At 24.7% G+C, this 21,151-nt stretch overlaps 1 protein-coding gene across 2 annotated transcripts; it reads right to left on the bottom strand.

The window, feature by feature from the left end:
• Window positions 1-51: 51 nt before the first annotated feature.
• On the bottom strand, window positions 52-14,092 carry LOC114128671 (ATP-dependent translocase ABCB1-like). 2 transcript variants are annotated; one of them, XM_027993242.2, is made up of 28 exons: window positions 13,780-14,092; window positions 10,241-10,335; window positions 10,018-10,078; window positions 7,059-7,196; window positions 6,634-6,695; window positions 6,427-6,550; window positions 6,221-6,354; window positions 5,963-6,134; window positions 5,731-5,855; window positions 4,894-5,065; window positions 4,600-4,824; window positions 4,400-4,525; window positions 4,132-4,335; window positions 3,811-4,062; window positions 3,620-3,741; window positions 3,465-3,552; window positions 3,264-3,341; window positions 2,987-3,130; window positions 2,790-2,891; window positions 2,554-2,715; window positions 2,263-2,466; window positions 2,088-2,188; window positions 1,883-2,023; window positions 1,573-1,729; window positions 1,279-1,473; window positions 989-1,195; window positions 764-910; window positions 52-472 (listed from the first exon to the last, which is right to left on the bottom strand). In XM_027993242.2, exons 1-28 carry the CDS (start codon window positions 13,849-13,851, stop codon window positions 278-280), a joined length of 4,005 nt encoding a protein of 1,334 aa, XP_027849043.2. In that variant the 5' UTR covers window positions 13,852-14,092; the 3' UTR covers window positions 52-277. The 2 variants fall into 2 exon arrangements, with proteins under 2 accessions (XP_027849043.2, XP_027849044.2); XM_027993243.2 differs by lacking the exon at window positions 3,264-3,341 and having other exon boundaries at window positions 13,780-14,091.
• Window positions 14,093-21,151: the final 7,059 nt, after the last annotated feature.

Raw genomic sequence — 21,151 nt, 5'->3', positions numbered from 1 at the left:
AAAAAAAACATACACGGATAAAAGTATGCACATAACAAAACAAAACACAAGTTTTCCAAAATTCAAAATATATTATTAGATGTTGTTAATCTAGATAATATAATTAAGTCTGCTGTTTAATAAATATTTTTTTATAATATAAACATTATATTATGTATTTTTATATATTATAATATACAATTAAATAATATGATGTAGAGATGATTTAAAAATATGAACAATTTTACATAAATAATTTTAAATTATAAATATTATAAATATTGTACGTTTTTTTTTGTTACAACTGTTGTCGTTTGACTAATTCATAGTAACATCCTTTTAATTTTTGTAATTCTTCGTGAGAACCAAGTTCAGTGATTTGCCCTCGCCAAACAACAGCAATGTAATCTGCTGATTGGATTGTTGACAACCTATGGGCGATTGTAATACATGTCCTACCTTTCCTTGCTTCATCTAAAGCTTCTTGAACAATCTAAAAATCAAATACCATAATTGCTGTGTTAAGATATTATTTTAAATAATTATAATTACTGTCATCTTTAGAGAATTTAATCATTTTAAATTAAGCACTAAAATTTAAAATTTTTAAGAAAAACATATCACTAAATGCTAGCGAAGAACTTAATACGAAAAATATAAAAAATATTATCACTTAATTTTTAAGGCAAAATATGTAAAAAAAAAAATACGATGAGTATAACTTCACATATTTAGTTGAATTATAATTTATAAATAATAAATTAATTTTGCATAAATAGCTTACTTTTTCACTTTCTGTGTCCAATGCTGAAGTAGCTTCGTCCAATAAAAGTATCTTAGGATTTCTTACTAATGCTCTAGCTATAGCAATTCTTTGTTTTTGACCACCAGACAGCTGTGTACCTCTGTCACCAGCTATTGTGTCGTAACCCTACAAATTTCATATTTTATTATGTAATTACTATAATTACAGAGACATTAAATTCAACAAATGTATTTTATATTATACTTGTGGTAAACTCATTATGAAGTTGTGCGCGTTTGCTTTTTTCGAAGCTTCAACTATTGCATCAAATGGTACGTCATTACTAGATACACCATAACTGATATTTTCTTTGATAGTACAGTCAAACAATATAGGTTCCTGAGTAACTAGGCCAATGTTATTTCGCAAATGTTTGATGTTTATTTTCCGGATGTCAATACCATCTACTTCCTAAATGTTGAAATTAATAAAAGTTTGAATTATTGTTAAACAGTTATATTATTTTTATCGTGACAGGTAATAATAAAACTCACGATCACACCGAAAGAAGGATTATAAAATCTCTCAAGAAGTGAAATAACCGTACTTTTTCCACAACCTGATTCACCGACTAATGCTAATGTTTTTCCTGGTTCTACAGTGAAATCCATGTTGTTTAATACTTTCTTCGTTTTCCTAGATGGATATGAAAAACTAACGCCTTTAAAAGCTATTTTGCCTATTATTTCCTAAAAAAAGATTATTTATAAATAAGCGTATGGCATAATTGTATATATATGTATGTATATATTTAGTTGTATTAAAAAAAAAATAATAATACAAAATACCGGTTTGTCTCCATCGTTCGATTGACTATCAATTTCCGTTGGTTTTTCAATTAGTTGGAATATTAGGGAGGCAGAATGTTTCGCTTTTGCATAATCTTGTAAGAAAGCCATCGTATGACCGACGGAATGAGCGGAAAATGACAGTGCGAAAAAAACTCTGTAAATAGCAATTATTATATTAACTATTATTTATTATTAATCATTATATTATATATAATATGTTATATTATTTATTAAATTAATTATAATATTAAATATATTAATAAATAATAATAATTAGTCTATTATAATGTAGTTTTAACGAACGTACCTATATACGGCGGAAGGTGTCATTTCCCCATGAAGTACCAAATATGATCCATACTTGAAAGCGACTGAATATAGTATATACGTAATCGATTGTGACAGAGCAAATAAAGCCGCATATATGTAAGCTTGTTTTTTTGCTTCTCTAATAAATAATTGAATTCAATTTATAGTCTATAATAATTATAAAGGTTGTGATTTAATTTTACTTGTTTGGGACTTTTAAGCTTTTATGATAAAGCTCAACAAACTTTTCTTCTTTTCCTAACGATTGTACCGTACGCACGTTCTGCACACTTTCAGTCGCAATCTAAAAATTAAACATTTTTTATCTCAGTTTTAAAATGTACATGATATATTATACAAAAGTATATTATTTATTACTCTGCCCGCTTCGTCCATAAATTTTGCGTCTCTTCGTTGGTTTTTTCTAAGACCCATTTGTTGTTGGTATCCAGCACCTACTATCAATGGGACAGAGAGGCTGAGCACTATAGCCAGTTTCCAACCAAAAATGAGTGCTATGCAAATAGCTATAGTGAGCGTTACAACCGCCGACATCACTTGACCGGCACGCATTCCTCCTGCCTAAATAAACAAACCATAAAAACAAAAATAGTAAAAATAACTCATTTTAAATTAAAACGTTTCAAATTTAAGTAAATTTTAGCAGACCGCTTTCACTATTGGAGCATCTCTTGCTAATTTTGTGGTCAGACACCCTGGATTCGAGTCTTTATTGTCGAACCAACCAACGGATTGCCTAAGTATATTGGTAAATGCCATGGCTCGAAGACGCATCATTAGCTTCTCCGAAGCGAATGTTAGTAACCACGTCTGTAAACACAATTTTCAATTTATCATTTAACAAAAAAAAAACCGTCTGAAATATAATAATTTGAAGTACATACTTGACATACTATGGTCAACCCAGCCGTTATTCCAAGTAGGACAAACATAAAAGACCAAAACCGTGCTTCTCTTTTCAACTCTTCGCCTTTTAGTGTTAAAGACTAATATCAAACGATATTTTAGTTAAGACCGTATCATAAATGTTTTGTATTATATATTTCGTAATAAATATTTTTAATTTTAGTTATATTCTCACCTCAAACACTTGTCCATAAAAATATGCATAAATAGGAACTAAACCGCCGTTGACGATACAACCGATACAACCGAACAACAAAAATGCCCATTCCGGCGAGTTAAATTTTATCAATTTCCACATACAATATTTGGAATTTTTTTTCTATGAAAAAATGCATGATTATATATTTACATTAATAGTATATTTTATTAACACACCCGCAATAACATGGTACAGTAAATAAATCCCGACATCACAAAAAGCAAATAATAATGAACTGTATCTTTAATATTACCACACAATTATTATGAAATTGTATGATGCTCATTTTTCTAATTTTGTTAAGCTTCTGCAGCTCCTCGGGAATATCAGTCTTTAAACAATTGAAAATGATATGTTTTGATTATTGTTATTGATGATTGAAATTAGTATATTATTGATATGAAATATGCATCAGAGATTAATTAATAAGCATTAGTTTAACCTATAATCTTACAATTTCTTTCAAATCTTCCTCTTCACACTCTAAACAATCTTCAAGTATTTCTTCACTATTTTCATAATCGTCAGTCTTATCTTCCTCTCTTTAAATTATAAATTTAACAATTAGTTGTTATATTTTATATGCTTTATATTTACGAATTGTACCACCTTAAATTTTTTTCTTCTTTTTCCTCGTTACATATATTGGTTTGGGTCACCACTAACTTATAATATAAACCTTTTTTATCCATTAATTCAGTATGTGTTCCGGATTCGTAAATTTTACCGTCCTAATTAAAAATTAATAAATATAAATACTCATTTACCATTGTTTTATTTGATTAAATTGATGGAAGTACCTTCATTGCATGTATGACATCCGCATTCTTAATTGTCGAGAGTCTATGAGCTACGATTATGGTTGTTCTACCTTTCATTACTCGATCCAATGCATCTTGAACAATCCCTTCACTCTGAGAGTCTAAAGCTGACGTTGCTTCATCCAACAAAAGTATTTTAGGATCCCTTACTAATGCCCTTGCTATTGAGATCCGTTGCTTTTGTCCACCAGATAGTTGACAACCTCTGTCGCCAACATATGTGTTATAGCCCTAAATAATATATACTTTATGTTATTATTTTGTGAATGGTATAATGCCTATGATTTAAAGATCCGTTACGTTTGGTAATTCTTTTATAAAATCATGAGCATTAGCTTGAATAGACGCTTCAATAAGTTCATCATGTGTGATGTCTTCTCGGCCATATCGGATATTATCAGCGATTGACACTCCGAAAAGAATAGGTTCTTGAGATACAACCCCGATTTGATCTCGTAGCCAATGAACATTAAGGTCGGTTAGTTTAATAGAATCTAAATAAATCTGAAATTGATGTAATAGTTTTATGAAATAAAAATAAATCAAGGTAATGGACAGAATTATTTACTTGTCCAGCTTCTGGGTCATAGAATCGTAAAAGTAGACCTACAATAGTACTTTTACCAGCACCACTTGAACCCACTAATGCAACTGTTTGACCTGGTTTGATAGTAAAATTTAAATTATTTAGTACCTGAAATATGTTTTTAATATAATAAAATAGTTGTTGATTATTATTCTATTCATTATTCACACGCATTAACTCACTTTAACTGCTGGTCTCGATGGATATCTGAAATCTACATTTCGAACTTCAATTTTACCAATAACTTTTCTCGGTTTTAGTCCTTTTTTTGAATAAGAATCGATTTTTGGAACTCTGTCAATAATACCGTACAAATTTCTTGCCACCCCGATGGCTGTGCTAACAGAATTTAAGTATGGTAGAGCACTACCAATAGAAAATGATCCTGCCATCACGCTAAAGAAAACCTATTTCGCATTATATTATGCTGTTATATATTAATAAGATATTTTCTTAAAATAGTTAGTAAAAGTTACGGTAAAAACTGTGCCAGGCGTAGCTTCACCGATTGAAACCAAATTAGCTCCGTAGTAAAACGCAATCCCATAACCTATGTACATCAACATGAATACGGTACCAAGTCCTATAGAAAAAACTCTATACCTTTTTGTGGCAATGTTACGTCCTTTATCTAACGCTGCAACGTACCTGTAGAATGTAGATAAACATAAAAAAGAATTGTATTATATTAATTTATGGTATAACTTTACCAGTAGTAAATTTCAAGTAACCCGGTTCATATTTGGTAACTACTTACCTACATCAACGTTAGCAACTATATTCTATTGATTATTTATGGCTTAATAAAATATATTTTTGTTAATTTATTCGGGGGCTTAATTAAGATTTGGATAACATAAATAGATTGTTAGAATGGTAACTTAAATTTTATCAATAACTAACAAAAGGTGTTGGAAAAATATATTCTAATTTCAATGAAATGTTTATAATTTATTTGTGTTGTCCTCAATTCCAAAATAAATATGTATGGATGTATAAATTCTAAATTTAAAGTAAGTATACATGTGCTTTTTTTCTGCACCAAAAATGATCTAGGAAAGTTGATCCAGAAAAATAGCTGTATGTATATTTATAATGCAAATCTAGATGTCAAATTTCCTTAAATTACCTTTATTGAAAATAATGACGATATTAAAAACATATTTTTAGCATTAACTTCTTAAATTAAAACTATAGATTTTGTGAGAATTTACTGTAATTTTTTTTTTTTTATTTAAAGCTTTATTATATAGACTTGATTAGGATAATATATAGATATAAGAAAATATATAATACATATAACGTGTACACACCGTGAGATTCCTTGTTTTTCTAATCCGAACGCTGCTACTGTTCTAATGGAAGTAAATACTTCTTCGGCAATCGATCCAGCTTCTGCGTATTTTATTTGTTCTCTATGACAAGCTTTGGATGCATTCTGAAAACAATTAATTTTCACTGATGATACTCACGTACATAATATTGTGTTCATACTATTAGACGTAGTTTCACTGTGAATGTGAATATACATTTAAATAATCTTACCAAGCTCAAAAAACCCATAATTCCTATAATTATAGGTCCAACGAGAAGCAAGATTCCTGTTAGTTTGGTACTTATGTAGAAACCAACCAGCAGACCAGAAATAAATGTAGATACGTACTGCGTGAGCATGCTAAACTTGCTACTTATACCTTCCCGAACTCGTTCTAGATCACTGTTTTTTAATTTATATTAGTAATTAATTATATTCTATATAAATAATTATAGTTAATGACTGTTAATAACAAATGTGCACCATACTCGAATAGTTTGGATGTAAGATCATTGCTCTGATTGGTATCGAACCAAGTTATGTCTTGTCTTATAATCTGCGAGAAAAACACATTACGAAGTCTATACACTTGTCTTTCACATGCCATCTCCCAGCACCAAGTCTATAACATGTATAAATAACATACGCTATGTTAATTCTGTCTTACGAATATGGTATTTCTATTTTATAACACCTGTATGTATGCAGATATTAATACCGCAATGCCAATGTATAAATAGTATAACGCAAATTGCGTCATGTAGCTATTAAATTCTTCAGGAGAGAGAGGTGGAATGGAATCAAACTTTGTGGTTGTTCTTCGAAAAAAAAATTAAAATTAAAGCTAAATAAAATATACAAATAGAAAACAATTTATCATAAATGTGATATAGGTACCTACTCGTTAGAGAGAGTCGGACGAACGACGCTATAATCCGATGTTGTTGCTGTGATGGGATTTAGCTGCAAAATAAAAATAAAATTACTATTTTAATTTAAAGCCCATTTTATATTATTTTTTTTTTTTTTTTTTGTAATCTCCAATGACCGTTGCTGCCCCGGATTATTATTTATTAATAATAAAAAATATATATAAACAAAAAAATTGTGACTTTATCACTTTATTTTTTTAAGTGTTGAGATTTTCATAAATTTGGTCAATTGTATTAATCAAGATGTCAGAATTATTTTTTACTTGAATGATAGGAATTTTGACTTTTCCGGTCAAAATTGTTGCCAATAATAATTAATTTGTTTTAATATTTTGGTTAAAAGTATTTGAGAATATATTATTATGGATGAATATAGATTATAAATTGATATTACCGCTGTAGTTTGTCTGATAAACGTATTTGTCATATTGCCGAAAATCATTGCCAGAATGGGTAAACTAGCTCCTGTAGCCAAAGACATTATGGTACCAATTATCATCAATATCATATCCCAAATGTCTGCGTATCGGAACTGCAATATTAAAACATTATAACTGTGTAACCATGCTATAATACGAGCTTAACTTAATTATTTATTGTTCGATAGAGCAATGGTCTAGGACTCAAAAGTTATATGAATTAAATATCTTTAAAATTAAAATCATATACAATATCTATAATAATATACAATTATCTTTAACTAATAATTAATTAGCTATATAATTATTATTTTTTTAAGTATTCAATAAATAATGATGTTTTTGTCTAATTCTAATATATAAGGTGATTCTTTCATCAAAAAAACTCATTATTTCAAAATATGCTAATGTGTTTTTTCAAAAACGTTTGACTTAATTTTTTACAACATTTTTTTGCTACAATTTTTTACATTTTTGATGACAACATACATTTTTAATTTCCTATTTTAGAGTATTTAGATACAAAAATTGAAATTTGGACAAGTGGTTTATGAGATAAGTATTTTAAGGTTAGATGTTACTTTGAATTTTTTTTTATTTTATGGACACTATAAATCAGACTTTAATTTTACTTTTGAAGTTAATCAAAATTAAATAAAAACTTAAACATCTAAAATAAAATTACTATGCCGTTTATTAATATAAAATGTCTGTATGAAAGACATAATATGCGTAATATCTGATATTACATAATAGTATGCATTCAATCAACATCGTTCTGTGTTAAAATATAGTAATAGACCTAGTAGGGTTATTCAATCAAGATACTAACTTAAAAAACTGACTGGTTTTAGTAAAATGTCAGTTTTTATAATTAATTAGTATGAAAAAATACATGCACATGAAAATAAACGTACTTTTTTCTTATTTTTTTTTTTTTAGTATTAGAAATGTATATTTATTAAAGTAGCTATCACCAATTCAGTATAATATACATAGTTTATATTATATTTTATTGATGAACGTTATGGAAAGTAAGAAAAAGTATTATATTGATTGCTTAGTATAAAATTACAAGTACATAATATGTTTACGTAATTAATTATATTCAATTGTTGTACGACATAAGTAGTAAGTACCTACATTGTCTGAGATAATACGATAACTTTAATTTATTAATATATCACGTTCTTAATTTACTTATAAAATAGATTTAATTTCATAAAACATAATCATACTGTTATTTTTAAATTCGTTAAGACTGCATTACAAGTTGTTGATATAAACCATTATAACACAGATAATTATTGAGTTATTGGCACTAATTGCACGACTGCATCAAAAATATTACATCACTTCTCTTTTTTCGACATCAAGACTTAAATTATACTTATTCATACCTACTCTATATTATAAACTTTACTTAATGTTTTTACTTAGTTTTTTTACCCAAAATCATATTCTTATATTAATGGCAATATCTACAATCAAATGTAGGTACGTATTTTAATTTATATAATCTATTCCTCAAAATATTCTGGGATTCAAAACATCTTACACTCAAACAATTTATTATTTTAAATAATCCTATTTAAAATATATCATATATTTTTTTTTTTTTTTTTAATTACAATATTTTTGCAAAATAGTCTAAAATGTATATTTATATCTAGATAGAGTTTAAGAGATAGATATTAAGTTAAATTATTGTATACTATGGAATACAATGTAATCTGTTACCACTTAAAAAAAATAACTCGTCTCAGTTAAAATTAACTGAACTTTAACTTTTTAACTCGATAATGCAGGCTTCAGCTTTATAAGTTAGTATACCAACAATATACTAAATTAATATGAACATTTTTTTCAGTGGCAAAGAATAATAAATTTTGTATCTTTATAGTAGGGTTACGAATTCTAACAATTACATATTTTATGTAACAAAGTTATAAAATAAACTAATTTATTTGAAAATTTTATCTAGTGTCTTTTACAATTTGAATTCAATAATTCGACAAATTCTTTGTAGAATGAAAATAATGTTTTAAATAATAAGTTTCTAGTATGTGAATTCATATTTGATTGTTATAATATTTTAATATAACAATACAATTAATTTTATAGTTTATAATGAGGGATTTAATAATAATGATATTATTTTAGTCAGTTGAACCATTATTTTGTATTTTTTTGTTTGAACATAAAATAAATATCGATAATCAAATTAATTTTTTAACAATTAAAAATAACTAACTTGCCGTTACTTAAATAACCTATTAGGTACTGCATTAGATACTGTAATTACAATTTTAATTTTTTATTTCTTTAAAATATTTCTCATTGTTCTATTATACACCCTTTTCCTATACCTACTTAATATATATTTCTATAATTAATATAATTATTTTAACCCTTATCTTCAGCACAATCTAAAACTTAGGAGATAATTCAATAAAAATAAAAATTGTAATGTATAAATTATGTACGGTTTATAAAAAAAAATTAAAACCTTTTGTATTAAGTGTACATTAATTGTACATTTTGATCTGGTTAACAGGATTGTATTTGTATAACACGTGTTATATTATCAAATTTGAATATAACTAGAAACATTTTTAATTTCAAAGCAAAATTTAGTATTTAATAACTTATTTGTAAAGTTGTAAAAACTAAAGGTTTAGACTTAATCTTTTACATTAACTAAAAGAAAATATATGTAGCTCCAATTAGTTTTTCAAGAAACCTGTTAGGTATAAGATATTAATTTTTCAATCCTCTAGAATAGGTATTTGTATTAAAATTAAATTTCAATTTAGAGACATTTAGCTGCTTTCTAATATTAAATCTGTACTATAGTATAATAGTATAATGTATACATTAATCAGTGTATACATCGTAATATTTATAGCTAATAATCTACAATCTGAAACTTACAATGCGCAAGATGCCAAATTTGACTTCCGATACAGATTTGCATTCTGGTTTAACGGTGGATCTAGAAAAACACACTGCAATGTTAATAACAATGTTATGTAGATTAAACACGAATAATATTAATACATCATATTGATATTATCGTATTATTATGTTTATACTTTATATATATAACGTATAGATACTTATCGGGTTCCCTCTCTGTAATACAATGTACTTTTACCTATTATTCAGATTCAGCGTGGAGTTCGATAATCCCGAATGGATCGATGCACTTATGATTGATGGCAAATCAATTTCTTCAGCAAATTCGTGTTTCTGTAACATATCATGCATATAGCATATATATATATATATATATATATATGTTTTATTCATATATTCACGTTTTGTAATTGATCGTTTGTTTGTTATGAGCATTGTATACACTCGACATTAAATATGATAGAACTTATTCTTTGTTAATTTTTAAACTTTTAAAGGAATACGTATTAGGTACCTAATACTTTATTTCATTGTTTTCGTCTATTTACTTGATTCAAAATGTTTTTAAGTAATTTATTTTATACGTTGAGAATATCTTGTTCACGCTTTTGTAAATGTGATCACAGGAAAGCGAAAAAACAACTTATCCACAGTAAATTTCCATATAAACGTTATTATTTAAAAATAGTTATATATATTAAAATAAAAAAAAAAAAAAATTTCCCAAGTAATTTAGTATAAAATATGTCCAATACTCCGATTACTATAAGTCTCATACCTAAATGTATCATCATCGATGTTTTAAGTACTTTAAAGTAATGAAATGTATAATAAAAGCAAATAAATTCCAAAACGTTATAACGTAATAAATACAAATAATGATTAGGTACAGATACTGGTTAAATACGAGACTATATAAAAACTGCGACTATCTATAATCCCTACTCTGCGTGTTCACTTCAGTATGGTTTATAATTAAACATGGGTTTATTTAAAATGCGGATAATGGTAATATTAAAAATTTTGATAATTATTTAATTATTTAAAATATTTAGGTTCTTAAAAATACATATTATATTAAAAATAAGTTATATTTAATGGAACAAATATGACGTCTGATGGATACTAATCACTACACTTACACTATGTAGGTATAATGCATTAGTATGTATGTTTATAGTCTTATAGAGCACAAAAATAACCAGATTATATTTAATTTATATATTGAAATATTATAAAATATTATTACAGATTGTAGGTATTTATCTCTCTTAAATATAAAGTCAGAAAATTCAAATATTATATAAATTATAAATTTCAATTATGAATTATTTTTTTAGAATTTTTAAAACAACGTAAAAAAAATATTTAATTATTTATTTATCTACTATGTGTTATACATTTATACACATAATAAATAAAGAAGAAAGATAAAAGGTGGTGTAATTTTATGAAATCGCATAATATTTCCTAAACTATATTTTTTTATAAATAACAACCTATCAATAAAAAAATTTAGTAGATATATTATTATGGTTCATCATTACAAATTCTTTGATAACTATTCAAGCTTTAATAAAGCTATAATGAAAACAATAACTTATTTTTAATTTTAATAATTTTTAATTATAGTTTTTTAAAATATACATGTAAAATTGTATAGGTACACATAGCATTGTAATACAATTATTACTTTTTTATCGATCTTTATTTAATCTTCCTATTCACGGATCTTCAATTCAATCTACAGACTTGTCTTGTTTCTAATCAAATTTATCTATATGTTTAATATATATGTTCATTATTAAATTGTGTTTTAAGTAATTCGATCTGAGTTTTTTACCAACGATAATTTAATTGATGAACGCTCAAGTTGTTTTCTGAATACGACATTAATCAATTAGTGATCACTAGACTTTCGTGAATTTGCATATATTTTTCTAGATGATCTTATTGCATGGTAAGTAAGTACAAAATACGACCAATGGTATTGTCAATTAACTAAACAGACAATTTAGTATATGATTTGCATTTTTTAACATTTTTAATTTTAATGCATATTTTTGAGATTGTAGAGCATACTTGGATAAACAGTTTTTTTAACAATTTAATATCCAATTTCGTTAATATTTAACCTTTGATTGTTCATGAAGCATTAATGTGGATTTATAATAAATTATTTTTTTTTATTAAATAAAAAAAAATTTTTAAGAAATCTTATATTAAATTGTCAAGTTTTTGTGGTTCAAATTAAAATATCTATGATAAATTTAGTACGTTAAACTTTAAAAGCTCTCAATGAAAGTTATGATTAAATACTTTTGATAAATTTTAACTATCGTAAAAACTACTTATAATGAAGCTATAAAACTTACAACGATTTTTAGTTACAAACAATAATATATTAACGATATTAACTTATTGCACGTAATCCAAAAATAATCGTTCAAAAAAAATGATACAATGTATTTTTATTTAACATACAAAATCAAAAACCAAAATTAATGTATAAATATTTTCGTTTTTCCGATTATGTTTAAAAGTTCATTTATTTCTCTCCCTATTCACCGTGGTTTAAACAAGATTTAATTTGTTATCCTCAATAATTAAGAAAATATTAATACTGGTAAGTATCCATACAATATCACATATTATCTATATCATTTTCTTAGTAATACGTGATTAGTGAAAGAAAATACACCATTTTAATTAATAATTAAATTTACTGTACTTAATAGTTTTATTAAGTATTATTATTTATTATATAAATAGTTAATATTGACAAGCACTTAAAATATAACTTAGTGTCAAATTGTCAATATAGAATCATATAATCATATTGGAAAAATAATATATATTAACATTGATTGAACAATGAACATACTATATATCGATTTATACTATTTTCTTTCAATTTTATTTAATCAAAGTATGAACAGTTGCTTTAGTTTATCTAGTGGAGTGTTTTAAATCAACATAATCTTTTATTTAACCGGATATTACTGCCTAGTACCTATATTTATTTTGTTTCTTGAAAAAAATTCGCTCTTCAGAAGCAAATATAATGTGAAAAATACTATTCGTCATATGAATATTTTAAAGCCAATATTTGAAATTACTTTACGTATTAAAAGTGTAAACAATAATTTTATTGTCGTTGAATAAAAATAAATATATAATTAATTTAATAATATATTAGTGAAAATGTGTAACATATTGTTTTCATTTTTAATTTCTAAATCAATAATAAATAGTATTATTTCTCAAACGTTAAATTAAAACTCGTCATAAATTAAATAATATACCTAACCTCATCATAAATACTTAAAGCACTTTTATTCCTTCTAATATATTTTTCAAAATAATTTTATTAGAAATTATTTAGAAATTTTATTGTAATATATAATGCGGTTAAAAATAAAATAAATTATAAAAATAATATTGATTTTAAAAGTACACGTTTGTTTTAATAAATCATTGAATTGTTAATATTATATACTAATAATAAAAAACATTTTTTTATCTGCCAAAGAGAATAATTAGCATTAGTCAATAAGTGTCTGTAAATTAAATAACTATAAAGTTTATTTTATTTAAAAATAATCATATATATAATACTATAAATTATAAAAAATAGTCATAAACTTTAACTATTGTTAATTGAAATAAACCGGTATTGAAATGAAAGGTAATTAATTCATAACTATAGCCTTTTGAATCTTTTAAACAAATTATTTATTTAAAATGATTGATAGGTATAGTAAATTGTTCCAATACCTGATGTATTTTATTGTTGTTGAATTTACTTTTTCCGGCATCTTGATCCACTGTATAGGTTTCTGACGGCATGATTCGTTAACATATAAATACATTTACACAGCACCAATAACTAATTTATGAAAATCCTACGTTTTTTCAAAAATTTACTTGTTAAATAATCGATACCATAACCATAAAACACAACAAACACCTGTCAATAGAAAACATTTTTTTCTTAAATAACAGTAGTGTTTAGTGTGTGTGTTGCATGTATATGTTCATGTGTCATTTATTTAAGTTTATATTTTAAGATATTAGTCTTAGTAAATCATAGAGAACCACTGAAAACATAATATAGTGAATATCTTATCTATTTGGTTGTTTAGGAGAGGGAAATAAATAATCGCATATATTGTCAAGTGCTTTAAAAAAAAAAGTCACGCTTAAGGTCATAGATCAATGAAAACGTCTGGTAAGATAATTATTATACATAATACATTGGTATATTTTTGTAAATTATGTAATTATTTATTAAAACCCAGTAGCGTAATTTCAGTTTTCAATAGAGGGACAAAAAGTTTGACCAATCTATATAGATAACTGAAAAAAACGTCAGCATCACCGCTATCTAATTTTCACTTCATTTTTTTTTAACCTTATTTATAATTTCCATCTTACATAATTGGATATATATTATCATTTATCATAGACAAAAATAGCCTAATTTTATTACTAAAAACGTACAGGACGATAAATATAGTATTTATTTTAGTAGTGTCATTTAACATTTTTTTATAGAGGAGAAGTTGGTCAAATTAATTTACAATACTAATATAAAATGGATTAAAATAGTAAAAAGGTGGGCAAGTGGGTACTGCTATGGTAACCTAGTGTCCAGTAGGTCACTTTAATTAATGTGTTAAATTTGAATTCAATGATTTTATATATATAAAAAAAGATTTTTATCAGAGACGCTGTAAGATTAGGTAAAGTAATTTATTTTATCGTTAGTAATACGATAGAGTGAATTAATTTTTATCGAAAATATTGCATTATTGCATTTGAAAATATTTTTGTGTATAAAAAATGTAATATGTAATAGTTAAAGTTGTATATTCCCAATCACCGTGAATAATGTTTTTGAATTATAACAAAATATTAAATATTGTTATGTATAGTTTAATATTTAAATGTAAATGTTTACCAGTCAAACGAGATCTTTCTAAACATTTTGCGGAATTTAAGTGGAAAAACATTTGTTTGCAATTATAAATAGAACCAAACAATGTAAATATAAGCATTGATAATTCTTTTATTTTTGAAAAATCATTAGAAAGATGCTTATAAAAATGTATTAAATTTGTATGTTTAACTGTAATTTTTTAAAATAAATTTTTAAAATGATTATTTTGAAGATTTATTATGAATAATTTATTGAACCTCATTTTCATTGGACTGAAATGGATGTTCATCTATCCAAATATATGAAATCATGTGTAATTTCAGATTTAAAACCGCTTTTAAACATTTACTAAAAATTGCTTCAATATACTCTCAAAATAATTCGTAGAAACGTCAATAATTATGTTTTGTTTGATTTCTTAATACGTTTTAAAATGTGAAAAATGTTATTTTAAAATTTGTTTTTTAACAGTTTTAATTTTATTTTAAACGATTTTACAAAACACCTAATTTTGAAAATAAATTTCGACTAATCCTTCCCAATGATATTATTATTTTCTTTTTTCGTATATACTATACATTAAGTATATTAGAAAAAGTTTTGATTTTCTATTTTAAGTGTGGTTTTAAATAGTATTTTGGTTCTAGATTCTAGATGGTACTTTTGAGAGTTAGACATTGAAAATACTCAGTATTTTTAAAAATAACCAAGGTAACGAAAAAATTACCCTTTAATAATTTAATTATGTTTTTGACATAATTGATTTTGTTTTTTGTTTAACTACCTACAAAAAACAATAGGACCTACAGCTTTAAAATTTAATTTTAATTAATTTAAATGAGATAAAATATTAGTCAATAAAGCAAGATTCCACTTACATTCTTCTTTTTCAAATTCTTCAACTAGTTTATTATTATTATTATTATTTTTAAATATATTTAAATTTACTGGTGAAGATCAAAAAATTGTTTTAATACTTTTTCTGAACTTAACCACTATAGCTCACTATAATTCATTAATACATATAATATAACACATTTGTATGTTCCGATTCAATTTCATTTAAAAATTCTATAAATTGTGTATGTTTTAATCTGTGAGATCTAATAAAATTGGCTGTTAATATAAGAACTTTTATTAAATGTTGCAAATTTATGATATTATCACACAGAGATTGTTGTTGAATAATACAGTGTAAAAATATTGATGTTTCATTAATTTTTTTTTTTTTTTTTTGATAAAGGTCATAAAGTCGATAAGTGGAGAAAGATATTATTACCTATATTTATTTTAATGAACGAAGAAATCATTAAGTATAATATATATACAGTTCACATACATCTTGAATGTGGTTGACAAGTTGATAAAAGTTGGAAACACCTGTCAGCTGACATAGACATTTAAGATAAAAGTGAGTCACTATTATAATCAAAAATTATAACAAAATAATAATGGACACCGAAGTAATTTTTGTCCAAATTTGAATTTAAAATGTATATAAAAAATAATTGCCTTCATATATTTTTTAGATTTTATGATTGAAATATGAGCTACTGAATATGATGAATTATGAAATATTTTGTATTATACAGAGAAACTTCCATTTGACGAAATGTTCAGTTATTCTTGATAACCATAACTTTAATTGTTAGTCAATAGTCATGCGTTAATTATATTTAACAAATTCCTCTGTAATACGAATTTTTTCCTATACGAGACTTCGTTATACACTTATATGTAATTTTCACTATATTTTCAAAGCTAAGATATAAAAAAAAAAGTTTTCATGGATTTCTAACTACAGAATAGTTTGTAATTTTTAGTGATTTTGATGAATTTTGTAAAAATTTTAACTTCAAGTGCATAAAAATTTTAAGTTTCTGCAGTTATTCATTTTTAAATCCCATCGCTCAAAATGTGAAATGTAAGTTAAAAAATAAAATTGTTCTGGATTATATTGTTATTGTTGTTGATCATGACCATTGCCGCAATCAAGTCTTTGTAAGTATAGAACTATTTGTTAAGTAGTCTTTATGGCTATATACCATCCACAACTTTCCGTTCAATAGTTTGAGGAAAACAAGAAAAATCAACAAGAATAGCTTGAATTTAAAAATACACAATACAGACAGGTATAATGTTAAATCTCTTCGCATAAAATATACACACATACCACTTACCCTAAGCTTACCATTAACCCTATGCTTTTAAAATCAGACTAGAAAGTAGAAAATTTCTACTTCCCTCCTCCACCCATAAATGATGCTACTGTTAAAACTTAACTTTTCATATAATGTCTTTGATCGTATAATACTCTCAATACTAATAATATAGTATTACAACTCTTAAAGACCCCGTAAACCCTCAATTTAAACTTTCAAAAATAGTCATTACATAATGAGTAATGACTATAGTAATTTAAGTTTATACACGCTCGAGAGTCATAATATTTAAATTAATTATGATCATTATTTTACCTCATAAAAGACCACTATAGCAGTGGTAATTTACTGTAGAATTTTACTCAGTATTTTCTCAGCACCAATGATTAAAATATGTTATAATTTATTCGTAATTTTAACACACAGTATTGTTGAATGCGGAAGTCAGATATACGTACAAAATTTGCTAATAATATTAATAAATATATAAATCAACACTCGATTCACTTCGATTACTTCGGAGTAGAATAGTATAAATTGTTTTACAAATTTCGATATGAAAAAAAAATAATCTTATTTGAAAGTATAATATACTATACAATACTTACAAAATCAATGATTGCTAACATGGAATTTAAAATTTTCTTATGCACTTATTTATTTATTTTGTGTACATATACATTTTTGAAAGAGGGAGTACGGTTAATCGCTAGTATGGTCAATATGGATAATCGAAAATTCGAGACACGATTAATCGAGATTCTTTACTTCTTCATAAATACTATGTAGGTATATTATAATTTATTTGAAATAGAATTTTGTTCTTTAACTTAGAAAAAATATTAAGAAGTTTAAAAAGATTAAGATTGATAAACTAAGCTTTTTGAAAATATTCCTTCGATAAAAAAAAGTCAATGGAAAAATAATAAACATTATTGTGAAATATTTCGCTTCCCAAAGAAATCTAAAAAATCATTAATTTAATACTTCTCTAAGAAAATATATCTACTAACTTATGAAATAATTACTCTTAATATTTTTTTGGAAATAGAATAAAAAAAAAAATGTATTTATGTTACAATTAAATGTGTTGTCTTCGTCTTACAAACGTACAACATAATATACCAATATTACGTTAAGTAGAACCAATTTTATGTTGCCTAAACTAATAAAATAAATTAACCTATGATCAAATTAAGAGTAAAAACATAAAAGATATGTTATCTCTTTTCGATTTTTTAATTTTAATTATAACAAGTAAGTTATAAGTATGTAAAATACTTAAATATAAAAAAAGCTCATAACTCGCTTAATAATTCATAACATTATAATATCATAGAAATGTTTTCGAGAGATAACAGAGGATATTTTTAACATCGAGTTTAATAATTGGTAAAATCATTCAGTTAGATTTAACAACGCAAAATCTGTTCTGCTGAACCTAAATTTCCTATGTTTGTAAGAAAGAGATAATAAATGCGGGTGCAGCATCCTTTTAAGTTTTGATGATTACTTGATACTTCTTTTTAAAATTTTAAATATTATGGTACATAAAGCATAGAACATATTATGTATTTCTTTTATAGTTATACATTATAGTATTTTAAAAAGATAATATAATTTGTAATGTTACTACATCAGTAAGTGGTGATTTGTTTTTAACTCGGAAATGTATGACAAACAGACCGTTTGTTTTTATAAGTAGAATAAATTTTACTAGGTACTACTTTTAAATATTTCTATTTTATATTATACAACTTTCAGTGTACCTCAAATCGGGTAAACATTACTTAGATACTATTAAAATACACCACTGTCGTCTACTCATTAGTCATTTCTCTTGTAACTAATAACATAATAATTATGTTTTGTTTTTTTTTAATATAGTTTATTCAAATAATGATGATTGCATCGTGTCGTAGATAGGCAACTATAGTTACATCATTGTCGTTTACACTCTAGATATTATATATTATATCTATGATATTATTAGTCGAATCATAAAATAACTAACTAAGGTACATGTCAAAAAATAGTTCAAAAAGAGCTGGAGTAAACATTTTCGTTTTTTCTCATTTTAGATTCTGAGACGGATACAATGAATGTACATTATTGATTTTATAATAATAATGTGTGTTTTTTTATTATTATAATATTCGTATTGTACGATAAATAGTCGATAAGATATTTACTATCTTTAATTTTGGATGAGTTTCTGATAGAAAATTGAATCTATTTTATACTTCAAAGAGATTTAAATAAAAACTAGAATTTTCAAAAATAATCAGGAAGAACCAATAAAAAATTAAGAAAAATCGGGAAATTATACACAAAACCATATTATTTGACAAGTCATATTTTATTGGAGTTATTTTAATTTTAGATGATTGACATTTTCACCAAAATGTTTATGTATTTAATTTTCAAAGTATTTCAAATCTTTATTTATCGACATTTTCAATTTTTTTTTAATTTTTATACTAAAAATTCTAATAAAAAAAAATTGACAGAGGTTAATTAATATGCTTGAAAATTTAAAACGAGATTACTTATACTTTTTCCATTACCAGTAAAAAAACATTGAAAATGTATAGACACAATATTTTTATGTACGTTTGAATAAATTTAAAATTAAAATGTTGAAAACATTTATCTAAATCTCAAGTATTGTATTTGTAGTTGTGTTGGCCAAAGATATCGATAGTTCGATACGATACCGATATCGTAGTATTTTTTTAATAATTTCGATATCGATATCTAAAAGTAATTATTGAAAATATCGTGATATCGAGATTGTTAATCGAGGCTCACTTTTATTACCTACTTTTATCTTCTAGACAATAAATTATGATGGCATATTGTGATAAATTTCAAAGAAATAGTTCACCATACCAAGCAATTTAATCTTAATTAAAAATTCAGTTCTGATTGTTTGCTCGCTGTGATACGTCATATTCATTTTATTTTGTTATTAAATTTATATTTTTGTTAAACAAAATGAGTGAACATTTTTATTACAACCTAATTTTCTACATTTATGTTTACATTATAATACATAATAAATTATTATTAATAATTATTAGTAGTGTTAATTAATATACATATATAATTAATAATATTATCAGAGCTTTAAGAGCCTATAAGAGCTTAAGAGGCCCTTTTAGTAGGCCTACAAAAGTTGAATATAAACATCAAAAGTTATTTAATATGATTACTTTATTAATTAAAAACTATTTTACTGCAGAATTTAGAATTATTTTTTTATAGATGGTCGTATTAAATATTAATACACGTTACAGCCTACAATTTAAAATTGTAATTTCGATTTGGCTGGGGCCCTGGGTACGTACCCCACGTGTCCATAGGGTAAAGACGAAACTGAATATTATAAATATACGCAAATCAATATCGATATCGAGATTTTTTCGATATTGCGATACAATATCAATAATTAAAAATATATCGTTGGCCAACACTAATTTTTAGTATTTGTAGTTAGAAATTTGTAAAATACTTTTCTTTCTATATCTAATATTTGAAAATTTAATACGAGATTCTTCATTACTTTTTTTGAATGGAATAAAAATAAAAAGTTTACTTAGAAATCACATTAATTTTATGACCTTTGAAAGTTTAAATTTTACAAAATTAGTCAATGTTATAAAAAATTCATTCACAAACTACAAGTTTTTTCTTATTATTAATTTATAGTGTAGTTTAAACTGTATAGCTAAAATTTGAACTATTTATAAAATTTTCCTTAAAACTCATAACTAGTTTATATTAAAAATAAAATAATATATGTATATACTATAACAGTTATTTTACACAGTGTTATCTAACACTTTCAAAATTGTAAATGAAAGCATTTTTTTCTACTATAAAACGTGTACACATAATTATAAAACCAATACAGTAATCAAATAAAATTAGGTATAAATACAAATATTTAAAAAATAAATTACATGTTCTTGATTAGTTTACTCTTAACGTTTACTATTTCACTAGAGTAAGCATTTTTACTAGAACATAAAATAATTGCTTG

This window comes from Aphis gossypii, chromosome 2 (genome assembly GCF_020184175.1).
Source record: "Aphis gossypii isolate Hap1 chromosome 2, ASM2018417v2, whole genome shotgun sequence".
In the NCBI taxonomy this organism is placed as follows: Eukaryota; Metazoa; Arthropoda; class Insecta; order Hemiptera; family Aphididae; genus Aphis; species Aphis gossypii.
The sequence above is the reverse complement of the archived record's forward strand: the minus strand, read 5'-3'. Positions and strand labels throughout refer to the sequence as shown.